This window comes from Protopterus annectens, chromosome 14.part0 (genome assembly GCF_019279795.1).
Source record: "Protopterus annectens isolate FY-2018-M chromosome 14.part0, PAN1.0, whole genome shotgun sequence".
NCBI lineage: Eukaryota > Metazoa > Chordata > Ceratodontiformes > Protopteridae > Protopterus > Protopterus annectens.
Genome location: NC_056748.1, coordinates 280,009,998 through 280,026,919, shown reverse-complemented (window position 1 = coordinate 280,026,919; position 16,922 = coordinate 280,009,998). Strand labels below are relative to the sequence as shown.

The window sequence follows — 16,922 nt, the reverse complement described above, 5'->3', positions numbered from 1 at the left end:
AATGAACATTATAATTTTTTCAGGAAATGCAAATGCTTCCGTTGCACTGCTCATAAAGTCCCAGCTTTACTCTCAGATGCTTTCTCTGCATCAAGACCCACCAACCGTGGTATTTTCTTACATTCTGCTTCCCTCTGGGTTTTCAATGTTCTATTAATGTCTTCCCTCCACAAAACCACACTGATCCATATCTATCAGTTTTGGCATTACTTTTGCCATTCTTTAGCCGTTATAGACATGTACACTTTACAGTCATGGTTTAGTATTGAAATGGGCCTGTAGGAAGCTGGCTCTGATGGATCTTTACTCTCTTTTGGTATTACAGCTACTACTGCTTTCTTCCAGGACGGTGGAACATCTCCTCCTGTTAAGATACTGTTAAACAAAACCTTCCAGATGTTTATCAGTTTTTTTCCTCCTAGCTTCCAAACTTCAACAGGAATGCCATCTATTACTGGGGTCTTTCCTGTAGATTGGTTATACATCACAATTTTTATCCCATTTCCTCCTATCCCTAACTGTTAGTAATTGAGCCTCATCTACCTGTAACCTTGGCATATTTTATTCTTCTTTAAAAATTTCCATTTGTATCATTTCTTGAAAGTTTTTATCTCCACTTCTTAGTATTCTTTCTTTCATTTTATGAATAACATATTCTGTATGGTTGTTACTCTCCTTAAGGACTTGCATCCGAGATCCTATTCTCTGTTTTTCTCTGAAAATCCCCTCTGTTTCATCATCATCTCTTTTAAGTTTGATTTATAGTCATCTGTTTGAGTTACATATATGAACCTTAGCTGTGCAGCTACAAAGTACCCCTTCAAATTAGGTAACCCTGAACCACCTTGTTCTATGTATCGAATCAACTTATCCTATTTAACTCTTACCTTCCTTTCCCAAGAAAACTCTTTCAATCCTTTATCACCTACAACTTGTCCTCTTTTTTATAAAAATATGCCTGGTCTATATAGAAGACTTAAGGGACAAAAAAATGTCACTGTGTATATCTTGATATTCATATTCATATCCAAGAGTTTCCACATTCCCATTTTTGTATTATCCTTTGTTTAGTCTCTTTCCATATATCCTTAGCTGTAATAACAGAATCATTTTAATGCATGCACGTAAATGTTTCATCGTATGTCCCCATACGTATGTGTATTAATGAACTTAATTCATGCATGGGTGCATAGTTTTTCTGATGTAGTTTTTGTTTAATATAGATAGCAGTGTCAGTGGCACAATAGGTGCAATGCTTGCCTTTGTTGCAGAAGGTTGTAGGTTCTGTTCCCACACCAGGTAGATGGATTGTTGACACTGCAGTGTCCCCTGGTAGTAGAAATACCACTTTGGATTTCCCCTGAAAATAGGCCATTAGACTAGTGGGGCTAACCTGGTCAACAAAATATAATTAAAATAAATGCATTTTATCTTTATTTATTTTATATCCCAAAAAGACATGTAAATGTTGATAATGTTCCACAACATCAAAAAGTTAATTTCTAGATTAATCAACTACAAAGTTATACCATCTGTAAATAGATAACTTTTCTTGATTACCATACCAGTTATATCCTTGAACTTGTGAATCCCTTATTTTCTTTGCTAACACCTCTAAATGAAATGTAAATAAAGGAGAAATAGACAACCCTGCCTGGTTCCCCTGTACTTGTTAGAGTACTACTACTGCTACTTGTTAGAGAGGAAACCTTCCACCTCTGACCTTTTATAAGTTGTTCTGATTTTATTCTTTCAAGGAATGCAAATGCTATCATTTTCCTACTTGTAACATCCCAGCTGACTCTCATGCTTACCATGCATCAAGACCCACCAAAAATAGCAGCATTTTATACTGTGCTTCCCTCTGGATCATCATTCTGTTGTTAATGTTGTCAAATGTTTGCATCCAATCCAATCCACAAAACTACATTGATTCATATCTGTCAAGTTTGGGAAAAAAAGTGCCATTCTGTTAGGTAGAGTAAACATGGTTTTAAATTGAAATGGATCTATATGAAGCTACATGTGAAGAGCCTTTACTCTATTTGGGTAATGCAGCCAACATAATGTTCTTCTAAGGTGCTGATACCTCTCTCTCCCTTTAAAATATTGTTAAAGAAACCCTTCCTAATTGTTCTCACTTTCTTCCTTCTTAACTTCCAGATTTCCACATGGTTTTAAATTGAAATGGATCTATATGAAGCTACATGTGAAGAGCCTTTACTCTATTTGGGTAATGCAGCCAACATAATGTTCTTCTAAGGTGCTGATACCTCTCTCTCCCTTTAAAATATTGTTAAAGAAACCCTTCCTAATTGTTCTCACTTTCTTCCTTCTTAACTTCCAGATTTCCACAAGGAAATTACTTGCTATTGGAGATTTCCCTGTTGATTACATATCATATATAATTGCTTCCTGTTTATTAATCATCGATATAGTTTTCCTCTAAACATATCATAATCTTCCATAAATATTTCCATCTGTGTCTTTTTTGTTTCACCTCTCCTTTGCTGTGCTTTATACAAGCATTCATAAAACTTCTGAAATATTTCTAGTAGGCTCCATAAGATCTCTTGTTATTTTTCCTATCATAGGCTGTCTTAGTTTGGTTGCAGTTCTTCCTATTTTATGTTGCCTGAGTAAATGTGCTAAACGTTTTTCTAGAGTTCTCATAATGTAGTTGCTTAACAGCAACTTTTCTGAACTTGTGCATATTATCCAAACAGGTCTGTGTTTAGCCATTGAATAAAACTTTCACCGAATGAAGGTTAGTGGAACTCTAAACATCAAATGTTTGTTTCACCAAACAGTCATGTCTTCGAAAATAAAATAATTAAATGGCCATAGTTGGCCAACATAAAAGAAGCATAATGTACTACTTATCAGTAACTTAGCTATAAGAAAACCTACCCTTTCCTGACTGTAGCGCGACCTCAGAGTTTATACATATAATTAGCCGGATTGTGGTGGATGTGGGGGGCATAGCCCCCCAAATAAGTAGTGTTTAGTGTTCACTGAATCCTCCTATTGTGGGAGACTGCACCCCCCATCCCCTGCTAATTATATATACCAACTCTGAGGTCCAACTACAGTGGGGAAGGGGCAGGTTTTCTTATAGGTAAGTTACCAATAAGTAAGTAAGTAATTTATTTTATGTTGACCAGCTATGGCCATTCAGTGATTTTATTTTTGAACATATGACTGCTTGGTAAAACAATTGTTCGATGTTTAGCGTTCGATTAATAGCTATTTGATGAAAGTTTCATTCCATGGCTAAAAATAGACCCTATCCAAACACTCCCTTATTTGCCCTTGCACTTCAGAGTCGTTTCTTCTTTGGTTCTTTGAGATTCTCCTTCTTCTGCAATACTTTAACTTTTGTCATCCCCTGTAAATAATTCTTGTGTTGTGAATATTTCTCAGGGTTAGTGAACTTATTTCTAAGGATTCATGATGTTGCAGGACTTCTTACTTCTGTTCTAAAGCATTTGTTACTGCACTTAAGCTCAAAGCCAGTTTGTTTTACACTGAGAGGGTTTTTTTGCACTCTGGTGGCAGCAGAGAGCTACAGTGAATATAAAAAGTGTACACACCCCTGTTAAAATGAAGTCTATATTATAAACGTGAACGCTTACCTTATCGAATCCCTAAACGTCGACCCGTCCTCATTGAACCACATAAACACTGAAGCCCCTAAATCGCGAAATTCAAAACGTCGAACTGTCTTACTTGTCCCACCCCACCGCCCGCTACATACTACCTACACAAACTAAATAAACCACATACATAACTAACTAAAACCCTACTTCTAACCCTAAAGTAAACCCTACTTCTAACCCTACACTAAATCTTACATATACCACCATGTATGCACTTAACCCGCACCCTAACCCTAAGGTCTGTAACTATCACACACTTACCTTAAAAAGCTAAACCCAAACAAACTAAATAATCCACACACATACACTTAACAAAACCCTACACTAAATCTAACATACATTACCAAATATGCACTTACCTTAACCCACACCCTAACCCTAAAGTTCGTAAATATTCCACACTTGCCTTACGGAGCTATACTGCAGAAGGCCAATCATGACAATTTGATGTTTCTGGTTTTGCTCTTCTGGATGTTGGATGTTTTTGCGTTTCGATAAGGACGGGTTGACGTTTAGGGATTTGATAAGGTAAGCGTTCGGGTTAATAATATAGACCCGTTAAAATGCCAGGTTTTTGTGATATAAAAGAATGAGACCACAATAAATCATTTCAGGTATATAGGTTGGTACTAAGCTAACTGCCCTTGTGAGCCATTTTAAGCCTAGCCAATTATCCCTTGTGAGACTCAAACCCTGCACCTTGTGCTTGCAAGGCAAACACCTTAACCATTAGGCCACTCTCCCAACCCTTTTGTGACCTATAACATGTACAATTCAGTTGAAAAGCAAATCTGTTAGGGGGGAAAAAAATCTAAAAAATAAAAAACATACAATAAGCTGGTTTCATAAGTGTGCACACCCTTAAACTAATACTTTGTTGAAGCACCTTTTGATTTAATTATAGCATTCAGTCTTTCTTGGTAGGAGTCTGTCAGCACGGTACATCTTGAATTGACAATATTTGCCCACTCTTCCTTACAAAAGCGCTCCAAATCTGTCAGACAGCGAGGGCATCTCTTGTCCACAGCCCTCTTCAGGTCACCAAATAGATTTTCTATTGGATTCAAGTTTGGGCTCTGGCTGGCCCATTCCAAAATTTGTATTTTCTTCTGGTGAAGCCATTCTTTTGTTGATTTGGATGTATGCTTGGAGTCATTGTGTTGAAAGGTGAAATTCCTCTAAAACTTCATCTTTCTAGCAGACACCTGAAGGTTTTGGGCCAAAAGTGACTGGTATTTGGAATTGTTAATAATTCCCTGCACCTTGACCAAAGCCCAGTTCCAGCTGAAGAAAAGCAACCTCAGAGCATGATACTGCCACCACCATGCTTCATCGTGGGGATGGTGGTGTTCTGGTGATGTGAATTGTTGTTTTGTGCCAAACATACCTTTTGGAATTGTAGCCAAAAAGTTCAATCTTGGTCTCATCAGACCATAACACATTTTCCCACATGATTTTGGGAGACTTGATGTATTGTTTTGCAGATTTAAACTAGGCATGGATGTTTTTCTGTGTAAGAAAAGGCTTCCGTCTTGTAACTCTACCCCATAGTCCAGTCCAGGCATATGGAAAATATGGGGCATTGTTGTCACATGTAGTACACAACCAGTATTTGCCAGAAATTCCTGCAGCTCTTTCAGTTTTGCTGTAGGTCCCTGACCAGTTTTCGTCTCATCTTTTCATCAATTTTAGAGGGACGTCCAGTTCTTTGCAACATCACTGTTGTCCCATATTTTCTCCAGGTTTTGATGACTGTCTTCACTGTGTTCCATGGTATATCCAGTGCTGTGGAAATTTTTTTGTACCCTTCTCCTGACTGATACCTTTCAGCAATGAGATCCCTTTGATGCTTTGTAAGCTCTCTGCAAACCATGGCTTTTGCTGTAGCAGGCAACTGAGTAAATGTCAGGAAAATCCTACTAGGAGAGCTGAACTTTATTTGGGATTAATCAGAGTCTCTTTAATTGATGGCAGGTGTGTACCCAAGAAGAATGAATGTTGTAATTAAATCAAAAGGTGCTTCAACAAAGTATTAGTTTAAGGGTGTGCACAGTTATGCAACCAGCTTATTGTACGTTTTATATTTTTTTTATGTATTTTTTTCCCTAACAGATTTGTTTGTTTTTCAGTTGAATTGTACAGGTTAGTGAACAGATTGAAGAAGAGTGTAGTTTAGTATTGTTTTCTCTGAATGACAGTTAGTGGCAGCTGTTTAGAAGCAGCATGAGCTTTGTTATAGGTTCATAGGTTCATAGGTTTATACTAGGCTATCTGCCCTAAGGCATTTATAAGCCTAGCCCAAATTTTTGTGGCTTACGCCACCCCTTATATGAAAAAATACTGTGCCCATTAGTTTGTTGTGCCTCTGTCCAGCAGTGACACAGAGATGATTCCTGGGGTAAACCTACGATCTCCCATCCACAGGTCAAGATTTCTCTTGAACAGAGCCAGCGAGGTGCTCTGCCTCACATGGACCGGGATTTTATTCCACAGCATAGGGAGTCTCTGAGTGATAAATCTATCCCTCCAGCACGTCCTATTTATGTCCGTGCTAAGGTTTAAGTCGCTTGCTCTAGTGGTTTTGGTGGATTTGGATTTTTGAAGTTGGAGCATGTTCATTAATTGCGGGTTGGACATGGCCTTGTATGTCAGGCACATGTCACCTCTGAGCAGACGGTATGCGACTGAATAGAGCTGGAGTTTCTTCAATCTGGCAGCATATGACAGATTTTGGAGTCCTTTATCCTTTTGGTGAGGAACTTTTGGGGTCTCTCCAATTGCTGCAGATGTCGGGTGAGATACATCCCGAATGGGGCATTGTACTCGATCATTGGTCTGATAAGTGAAGACTACAGGGGAACAATGACCTCACTAGATCTGGATGTGAATCCCTTCATGATCAGGTGGGCAATGTAGAAGGTCTTTCTAACCACTTTAGCAATGTGAGTGTCAAAAGAAAGGCCACTGTCAACCTGGGTTCCCAGGTCCCTGATAACCTCTTCTGTGCTTAGTGGATTGCCACCTATGTGGTAGCTTGGGGTTACCTTGTTTTTCCCGAAGGGTATGACTATACATTTTTTGGCGTTTAACTTCAGGCCATGGCTCTGGCACCAGCTATCTGTTTCCGTGAGTCCCTTCTGAAGGATATCCGTGTCCGATGCACTTTCCACTATGGCGCCCAGTTTACAGTCGTCTGCAAACTTTGTCAGCCAAAGTCCTCCCATGTTGGCCTGTACTTCTGAGAAGTAGATGCTGAACAATAGGTAGGTAGTTTTTTGTTGAAAATCAGCCACAATTACTTGTATCATACAGAAGTAACTAAAATGTAGTATCACTGAGGGGGCATGTTGTGCATGCCCAAGTAAAGTGTTTGTCAAGTCATGCATTTCAGTTTGCACTGCATGTTATAAGTAATCACCATCTAGCTTGGGTGCTCTCTCTGGTGCCATTGGCAAAGTTAAGTTGGCTAAAGGAAGTGTGTGTACACAAAGTTGCATTGATGTCTAAATTAGCTAATTAGAAAATGTGGCAATTCTAATTAGAATAAGTAGCCATCTAGTTCTAATGAAATAAGTGTTTTTAACTAATTCTAATTAAGATGTCTTGATTAGAAGCTTACTTAGATATATTTTACAATCAAAATAAAATTACATAAGTTTCTGTTATGTATTTACCAGTGATTGAAATGTAGTAATCTAACAGTGTAGTAACTTACTGTCTTATTGTAGCAGCAATCCATTCCGGTTTCAGTTCCGAATCTCACACTTTACCCAGTTAACTACTCCATATGTAACTTTCCCATCTTCCGTTTCTTATTTACTGTTTAGTTTGATTGTAAGCATGGCAGACTTTGCTCAAGAAATATCAGATAATGTTGCAACTTTTTTCACTGATTTTAAACTAAATGTTATAAATGATAAAAAGTGAATTTCTGGAGTGTGTAAGACATGCAAGAAAATAATTATTGGCAAGTTGACAGTCAGCAATAAGTTGCTAATTAAAAATCTAATTAGGCTAATTAGTTTCAATGTTTGCTAATTCTAATTAACTGTCAGACAGCTAATTCTAATTAAGAAAATGAACTAATTCTAATTAATTAGTAAATAAGCTAATTAAAAACAACACTGCAAAGTTAACTGTTGAAAAAAAAAAAAAAAAACGGAAGAGGGACTGCCTCATGCACACACTATGGGACATTCAGGGATCAAGACTCAACCTATGTGCAATCTGTCAGAGATCCAGAGTAATAAGGAGTATCTGTGCAACATCTCTTTTCCACATATTTTTTGCATTCATCTGATAAGCAAACTTCTTTAGCATAAGTTACTCTTTTAAGTGCTGAAATGAGTGCACGGTCTAGTTAAGTAGCTTACTCAGAAGCATTTCCAGATGAAGAGCAAGGACATTAAACCCAGGATTACAGAATGAAGCTTATTAGTAGCTAGTAGCCTTAACTTTGAGATTTAAAATGCAAAGTAGCTGATCACTTGATTTTTTGACGATTATCAGAGAACGTGTCAAACCCTTCATTGTGATCTTTCCTGTGGAGGTCATAGGATAAGTAGCCTCACAAAAGTATGCAGTTCTCAGAGGAAATACTATGAATTGTCCAGATTTATGAAGCTTAAATTGAAAGAATGCAACTAACAAGATAAGCAAGGCAGATACACCTCTTCTGGCTGAAGAACTTTAGGAAATGGTCATGTCCTGCCTTTTCATCTCTGTACAAATAACTGAGCATGTAAATATCCAACAGACAGGACTTTATGGTAAGTTTACATTTACATGTGACTAAAAAAAAAATCATAATTTTCCTCAGCTATACTGTAGTTGCAGTCTTAGGGCAATGTTTTAATAGTTATCTTTATTTGTGCTATTCCAGAGCCTGTCACAGTAGTGCAAGGAGAGCCTCATCCACTGAAGTCAGCACAGCCTGTACCTTGTGTTCCTGTCTCATCAGCAGTAGGTGATCAGAAGTCCACAGGTTCAACTGCTTCCTTAGACAAATCACCTGAGCCATGTACTGGTGGTAGGGTTTAAATTTTAATTTACACTTCTCACGTCTTAGTAATTCTTTAAAAGTGGAGTCTTTTTACAAGATTAAGCTGCAGGTATTAGCATGCTAAATCAACACAAACCTTACTCTGGAATTGCACTAGCAGATTTCATAAATAATGCCATATGCCATCCCAAAACATTTTGATGGTTATTTGACTAGAATATTTGCACTTATTGATGTCATTTGTTCACTGAGAGTACATATCCCAAATTTAATATCTGTGATATTTTTTGCATGTTGCTGTGTTGCTTTCCGTGTTTGTTTTAATCATATTTCCAGTCTTGAATTTAAGGAAAGGGAAGCTGGCTTGGCTCAGCCTGTTTGAAGGTCCATCTGCTCATTAAACATATCTTTATTCTTATAGGAATAATGGCGGCCCAAGGTAGTGGACTACGTACACGTGTACCAAAGTCCTTTCTATACTTCCAGTTTGAAATCTTTAATGTATGTACAGCCCCTTTTGTGTTGCAAGGTGCAGAACATTTGCAGCCTTAGGTCATGCATTATTAGTGGCAGGACTGGTTATTTCTTCACATGCTTGATTATGTAGAATATGGCCTCTTTCTTTTAGGGGACATCCACAGCTGATCAAATTCTGAAACAGTGAGTTATGGCTTATTGCTGGGAAATCCTAGTTAGCTACCTGGGGTTGTAGCCATGGCTACCACTGCAGTATACTCCTCATCTCAGGAGTGGGAAAGATTGGCCTTCCCCTCCTTTAGATACTCAAAGGAGTGATATCACAGATATGAAGTCATTAAGTCCATCTTCAAACCAGTAGGGCTAAAGTTGTCAGGACTTAAGCAGCTCAGCATCTTAAACATTCCAGGCTCTAACTCCTCCCGCCTTCAGCCGAGATGCGTTTCCACATCTTTTTTGCCTCTCAGAGAGCTAGTGGCAGAGAAATGGACTGAGGATCATTTCAGTCTTTTGTGAGAACATTTTCTTTAAATTTAAAGTTTTCAGTCATTGATGGAGTTGTTTGATCATTTACTGTCTTCCTCTATTCACGTTGAGATCTAAACAATTTCAGAGGAGCTCATTTTCTTTCCTTATCCAGGTCTCAGTTTTTCATTGCACCCTTTGTCTGCAATGCCTGTGTCTTTTGCATTTATTTTTTTTTGTTACATTGTCTTGACTACTCCAGGTCTTTATAAACAAAGATGCAACTTTAAATGTCCTTCCATATATCACTGTTGCAGTATTCTTTACTAAAGGGATCCACTGCCAAGGGTAGTCCGGCTGACCAGTACACCAAAACCTTGGGTTTTTTAAGGACATTGTATGTCGCATACATGCTTTCCTCCTCATGGTGTAGGGCATAAAGATGGCATATGGACAGACATACCTCAGAACTTCTTTGCCACCAGTCTGAATGCCATCTTCTTCATTTCTGCTGGTTACCAATCCATTTTCAGATAAGTTGCCCCATTGGGAGTTTTATTATCTTGTTTTTTCTTTTAGTTGTTCGATTGTATGTCATCCAGAAAGGTGAAATGTCAGTGTGGGAGACAAATTCCCATAAGGATAGTCACATGCAGTGTTTGTTTTCCTTGGGTGCATCTCATGACTATCCATTGTGCCTAATTTGCCAAGCTTTTGTCCCTAAGACCTTTCATAGTCATCTCTCCTCCTTGTCTGTCTACCTAGAAAACCAACGTCTTAAGTTGTTGGTGCAGGTTGCGATAGTGGAATTGCCCCATCCCGAGGGTTAGCCATCTGCCAAGAAGAATACCAGAAAAGTCAGGTCAGATTCGGCTGCTGTACCTCATCCCAGGATGTCTGTCTTGAGGTTGCTGAAAGCCGAGAGGATCATCTGGTTGTTCCCTTGGATTTCTCCGCCTCGATGGTTTTGGAGATTGACATGGATTTGGCTTCTTGCACATCCTCGGAAGCTCTGCAGATGTTGAGGGGGAACCTCAGCTGATTATATCTGAGGGACTGAAAAAGGAGCAGAAAACAAAATATGTTTCCCCTGCCCATAACGATCCCCAGCGTGAATGGCAGGATTTTACACAGGGGTTGTTTAATGCACCCATGACATTGAAGTCACCCCCCCCGGTCATCTACTCCTCTTAAGAGGCCTAAGGAGCAGGACTCTTCTAATGAGAAAGTGGACTCCGGAGAATAGTCTTTGACTTTGCCTTCTCCATTGGACTAGGGTTCTGAGGAGGAGAACCCAATTAGTCCAAATTCTCCCTTTGAGAAGCTTTGTTTTGGGGATACTCTCTCATATGATGGAATTATTTAAATGGGACTGTACTCAGGTTTCTAGCATCCAGAAGAGGTATTTTGAACTCCTCCAGAGGGAGTTTCCGTAGCCTTGTGCTGTCCTGTAGACACTTTTTCAGCAGTTTCTCAGGCTCATGATTTCTAGCCTTGTGCTGTCCTGTACACACTTTTTCAGCAGTTTCTCAGGCTCATGATTTCCAGCCTCCAATCCCTAAAAAAACCGATAGGTTTTATAAGGTGCCTGATGACTGTAAGTTTCTTTACAAATGTCCTTCTGCTGATTCCTCTGTTGTGTCTGTCTCTTCTGACAAATCTTCCAAACTATAACCTTCTACTAAATTGCTTCCTTCTGACAAGGACAGTAGGGCCATGAAACAACTGGGCAAAAAGGTATACTGCTGATACCATGGCCTTTTGGGCTATTAACTTTCAGACCCATATGACCAGGTATGTCTTAGCTGTTTTTTCTCAGACGTATCAGATTATTTCTGACGCTTGTGATTCTCAGGGGAAGGTTTTGGCCCTCTTTTTTGTTGGGCTCCTCTTCTCAAGTCGCTTACCATACTATTAAATGTAGTTATGATGCAGCTGATGCTTCTTCTAGAGCTGCTGCCTTTGGTTCTGTGCTAAAATGTTATTGGCTTCACCTCCAACCTTTACCTGATGATATTAAGAGTAAATTGATGGATGCTTTTCCTTGACTGTACAAATATCTTTGGTTCTACCACTGTTGAGCTATTTAAGTCCCTGCAGGAGAAGAGCAAGGCCTTGCAGGAATTGAAACATATTTTTGTTCCCCTATTCCCAAACTTCAGAGGAGTTATCCTTCTAAGCCTGCCTTTGTATGTAGACAGTGTCGCCTTCCTCCCAAAGGTAAAAAGTGTTCTAGAAGGGCTCCTCCTGCTAAGTCTACTCAGACTCCTGCTACTCAGAAGCCCCCTTTTCCAGACAAGCTAGGATGTTCTTTGTGTTTCACTGTTGCAGTCATTACATTTGGGTAATCTGCTGGCAGGTTGCCCTCAGTCGGCCTGAATTCCAAAGTCTTGGGTCCTGCGTCGGTTGCTGTCTTCTCTTCCATGACGTCAGGTCGTCAGGGGTATAAAACATGCAGGTGATGCCATTTTCTTTAGTCTTTCTTGCCGCGCGGTGCCCGAAGCAAAAGCATTTCGCAAGTGCCAGCCGACTACTGAAATATTCCAGTTTGAGTTTCAGAACCGAAGTCTTCACTGAAGTTATGTACCCCGTTGGGGAAACTTTTCTTGCTTTTTACCGATGTCAGAAAAAGTTAATAATTGTATTACTTGTGGGAAGCAAATATCTCATAAGGATTTCCATTTATACTGTATTCCTTGCCTAGGCACTGATCACAACGTGCCTGGCTGTCGGTTTTGTGTTAGATTTAACCTACGCACTATTAAACGTCCGTATATTTTTGCAAAAAAGTATTTTGGAAACGGATTTAACTACCCAGAAATGTCGTCGGATAGCAATCTGACTACCGGAGTACATAAAAATGCAAAGAAAAGGACAGAGAAGGGCAGTCAAGATCCAAAACTGACGATTAAGCTTCTCCTAAGCCAGTCTCCGGTTTGCCGGTACTCAATGAGGAGCTTTCGCAGCCCCTGATAACCCACTAACTTCAAGTCGCAGTCCTCTACCGACACCCATGTGGAGTACGGCATGCCGCAAGATTCTCAAGGTATTGGACTGACGGATGTATCTCCCTTGGATGGATCTGGAGCCGCTGAGCAAGCACCGGCTTCTGAGGCTGTATTCAGACCTCAACATTTGTATATCAAACCGACGTCAGCTGCAAAATCAAAGACAAAAGCAACTTCTAAAACTAAAAAACTGACTGCTGAGCCACATGCACAGGCCTCCATGCCTAAAAAACAGATGATCAAAATGGCTGAAGACCTTATTACCTTGATCAGGGGTACCCACCCCCCTCCAGATAAGAGGCCTAGGCAAGACACTGATTATGAATCTTCAGATCAGGTTTCTATTTCTTCTGATTCCTCTTCTGATCAGGAATTATCTTTACCTCCCTATGAGGATTCTGATGCTGAGGAGTCTATCCCATCTGCATCTCCTCCTGAGGATTATCCATTTGGAGAAACCGTGCATACTTTGAGGGAGCATTTTCACTGGGAGAGTCAAGACTTCTCAGAATCAAAAAAGAGGCTCAGGGATTTCCTTCTCCCTCAGCACAAACCTTTAGCCATTCCCCCTGTTTTAGACATTGTGGATGATGTGTTTTCGGAGTTGAGCCTGACCCCCTGACTCCTTACCTCCAGCTCCCAGTAAGCCTGACAGATATTACAGGGTCCCTGACTCACATAAATTTTTATTTAGAAACCCAGCTGCTGATCCTGAAACTATTTCACAGGGTCCAAAGGGAGTTAAGGCCTCAACAGCAAAAAATCCTACCCCCTCTGACAGAGATTCGCGGGCACTGGACAGATGGGGAAAAAAGGTTTATACATCTGCAACCTTGGCAATCAGGGTCTTAAACTGTCAATTTCATATGCTTAAGTACCAACAACATGTTATGGGATTGCTGAAATAGAAAATGATGTTGATTTCAGAATGTGCAGAAAATAAAGAATTGCAGGAATTATTGCATGTAGCTGAACAAGTTGGAAAGCATACTTTGCAATGTGGTTTTGATTCTTTAGAGGCTTCCTGCAGGGCCGCAGTTACTGGATCTGTTATTAGGAGGCATGCCTGGTTAAAGGAACAAAATTTGCCTGATCATGTTAAAGCTAAATTGCTAGATGCACCTTTACAGCATGACTCTCTGTTTGGTATTAAGGCAGAAGAGAAAATATACTGCGGTGGTGGTGCTGCGGTAGTGTTGTCGCCTCACAGTTAGACGTTGCCCGTTCGATTCTCAGAGCGTCTTCTGTGTGACGACATGTGTGAACGAGCGTTCCTTCATTGAAGGTTGTGCGTTAGGCCCGGCAAGCCAGCACATAAAACTTTACTGCCAAACATTAGCGGACCGGAGTTCCGCTGTGGTGACCCCTAACCGGGAAAAGCCGAAAGACACAAGCAAGGTTTTAAAGAAACTGGAAGAAAAAGCTAAGTCTATGCAAACTGTTAAAGACTTCTTACAAGTGCAGCTACCAAGATTCAGTAGACACTGACCTACAAAAAATTGGTCCTTTCCTGTGTCAGACAGAGCTCAAAGGGGCAAATCCAGATGCCCTAAGGGTTCCAGATACCAGGCGCAAGACTATAGGTCAAAGCAATGGGGTGCATCCACCTCCAAATCTGGAGGAGATAAAGCGCAAACCTACAGAAAGCAATCCCAATGACTTCCCTCTGCCTACACCAAGCACTTATCTTTTGGCAACACCCATAGGGGGAAAATTAGCACTTTTTGCTCAAAAGTGGCAGTTAATAACCCAGGACAAGTGGGTACTAAACATCGTAACACAGGGATACAGATTCCATTTCCACACTCTGTCAATGGCAAATGGTTGGCCAGATCTGCCAAATAAATCAGTGGGCAGAGGCACAGAAACAGGTTACGTCCCTCATGGATATGGGGGCCATTCAGACAGTACCATAACAGGAAAAAGGACAAGGATTTTACTCGACTGTTCTTGGTGCCCAGAAAGGACATGGCCTGGCGGCCAACATTGGCTTTATCGATTTTGAACAAATACCTGGACATCCCAAAATTCAAAATGCTGACTTTGCAGCAGCTTCTGCCCATGCTGGGCAAGAAAGCTTGGCTGGTGACTTTAGACCTAAAAGAGAGGCATACCTGCATGTCCCAATAAGACAGTCGTGCAGAAGATACCTCAGATTCAAGGCTGGCTTAATGCATTACCAATTCTCTGCACTGCCCTTTGGCTTAGCTACTGCGTCCAGGGTCTTTACAAAGTGCCTGGCACCAGTAATTGCATTTTGCAGACAAAGAAGTTTACAAATATATCCTTACTTGGACGACTGTCTCATTCAAGCAGAGAACAAGGACACTCTTCTTCGACACCTGGTGTTTGTGATAAGGCATCTAACATGCCTAGGGTACACAATAAATGAAAAGAAATCACAACTGGTACCCTCTCAAAAGATAACATTCCTGGGTGCAAGCTTGAATACAACTGCCCAGATGGCTTACCTCACGCCTAACAAACAAAGGCAAACTGATGGCAACAAAACCCCAGTCTTCTGCAAGACAAATTCTGCAGGCTCTGGGCTTCATAGCATCTTGCATCCTGCTAATTCCATATGCAAGACTGCATATGAGGAAACTTCAATGGTACCTATAAAGTTTATGGAGTCAACATTCACACAGTCTGGAAACAATGATTCCTCTCATTCCCTGCCTGCAACAGGAGTTTCTATGTTGGGCAAAGGCCTGTCACCAAAACATGGGACAACCCTTCACTCTACACCCTGCCCAGCCAAACCTTGACAACAGACGCATCAGATTATGTCTGGGGGGCCCACATGGCAGGAAGATGCATTCAGGGCATATGGGCACCAAAGCAAATGCATCTACATATCAACCAGAAAGAGATGCTTGCTGTTCAAAATGCCCTAACAGCCTTCAAGGACTTACTTCAAAGATGGACAACACCACAGTCATGTGGTATATAAACAAGCAAGGGGGCACACACTCATACCCCCTTTGCAGATTAGCCATGGCACTGTGTGACACAGCTTTGGCCTACCAAATACATCTTCAAGCTCAATTCCTGCCAGGAAAACAAAACACGCTGGCAGACGATTGAAGCAGAAACTTTATGGATCATCACAAGTGGAAACTAAATCCACAATTCTTCAGCATGATAACAGAGAAATGGGGGAGCCCAGACATAGATCTATTTGCCTCTCCTCAAAATTATCAGTTGAAAAGATTCTGCACAAGGACTTATCACAGACAAGCATGGAAAGTGGACGCCCCATCCTTCAGTTGGAAAAACCTATCAGTTTACTCCTTTCCTCCTCTGCCTCTTCTACCCAAGGTCCTCCTAAAAGTCAGACAAGAGAAGCCAAAGATGATATTAATTGCCCCAGAATGGCCCCACCAATACTGGTACCCAATCCTAAGGAACTTGTCTCAATACCCAGCTTGGACCTTGCCTCAAAGACCACAACTACTGTCCCAGCAAAACAATCAGATCCTGCACAAGCATCTGCAGACTATGAACCTGGCAGCATGGCTAATCATTTAATCATACAAATGACACCTCTCAGTAAAGCTGTGATGGATGTCATATTGGAAGCCAGAAGGCCTAGTACTAGAAAATCTTATGCTGACAAATGGAAGAGATTCTGTGCTTGAAATCAAGCACAAGGAACTGATACAGCAGAACCACATATTCCTCAGATATTACAATACTTAACTGAGATGATTGACAAAGGCCTATCTTTCTCATCAATCAAAATCCATGCCTCTGCCATTTCGGCTCATTATAATACAGAGCCACCAATCTTTTCCCATCCTTTACTAAAGCAGTATCTTAGAAGAGCCAAAAATTTAAGGCCTCCTAGAAGATCACCACTACCTGTATGGGACCTCAGTTATGTGTTAGAAAAGCTCACCCTGCCTCCATTTGAACCAGCTGCTACTGCTGACATAAAGTTCTTATCATGGAAGACAGCTCTGCTACTAACAATTACTTCAGCAAGAAGAGTTTCAGAGCTACAGGCCCTCATGGCTGTAGAGCCTTTTATCATATTTCACACAGACAGGGTGTCTCTGAGGACAAATCATACTTTTATGCCTAAGGTGGTTTCCAGTGTGGCTTTTAACCAAACAATTCATCTGCCAACTTTTTATCCAAACCCGCAGAACAAAGGGGAGAGAATTCTGCATTCCTTGGACGTACACAGACAGCTAAGATTCTACTTGAGCAGGACTAAAGCTCTAAGAAAAACTGAGCAATTACTAGTGTCATATGCTGCAGGATCAGAAGGAAAAGCTATTTCAAAGCAGACAATTTCAAAGTGGA

General features: G+C 40.6%; 1 protein-coding gene across 5 annotated transcripts in view; it reads left to right on the top strand.

Moving 5' to 3' along the window:
• Nucleotides 1-16,922, top strand: part of GBF1 (golgi brefeldin A resistant guanine nucleotide exchange factor 1) — a 4,751,435-nt gene that overhangs the window by 4,612,407 nt on the left and 122,106 nt on the right. For 4 of the 5 annotated variants that reach the window (XM_044056000.1, XM_044055998.1, XM_044055997.1 and 1 more), the window contains one exon: nucleotides 8,542-8,688. The exons of the other annotated variant lie outside the window; for it this stretch is intronic. In XM_044056000.1, coding sequence (XP_043911935.1) covers nucleotides 8,542-8,688 — 147 coding nt within the window. The remainder of the gene's footprint in view (nucleotides 1-8,541; nucleotides 8,689-16,922) is intronic. 5 annotated transcript variants of the gene reach the window in all.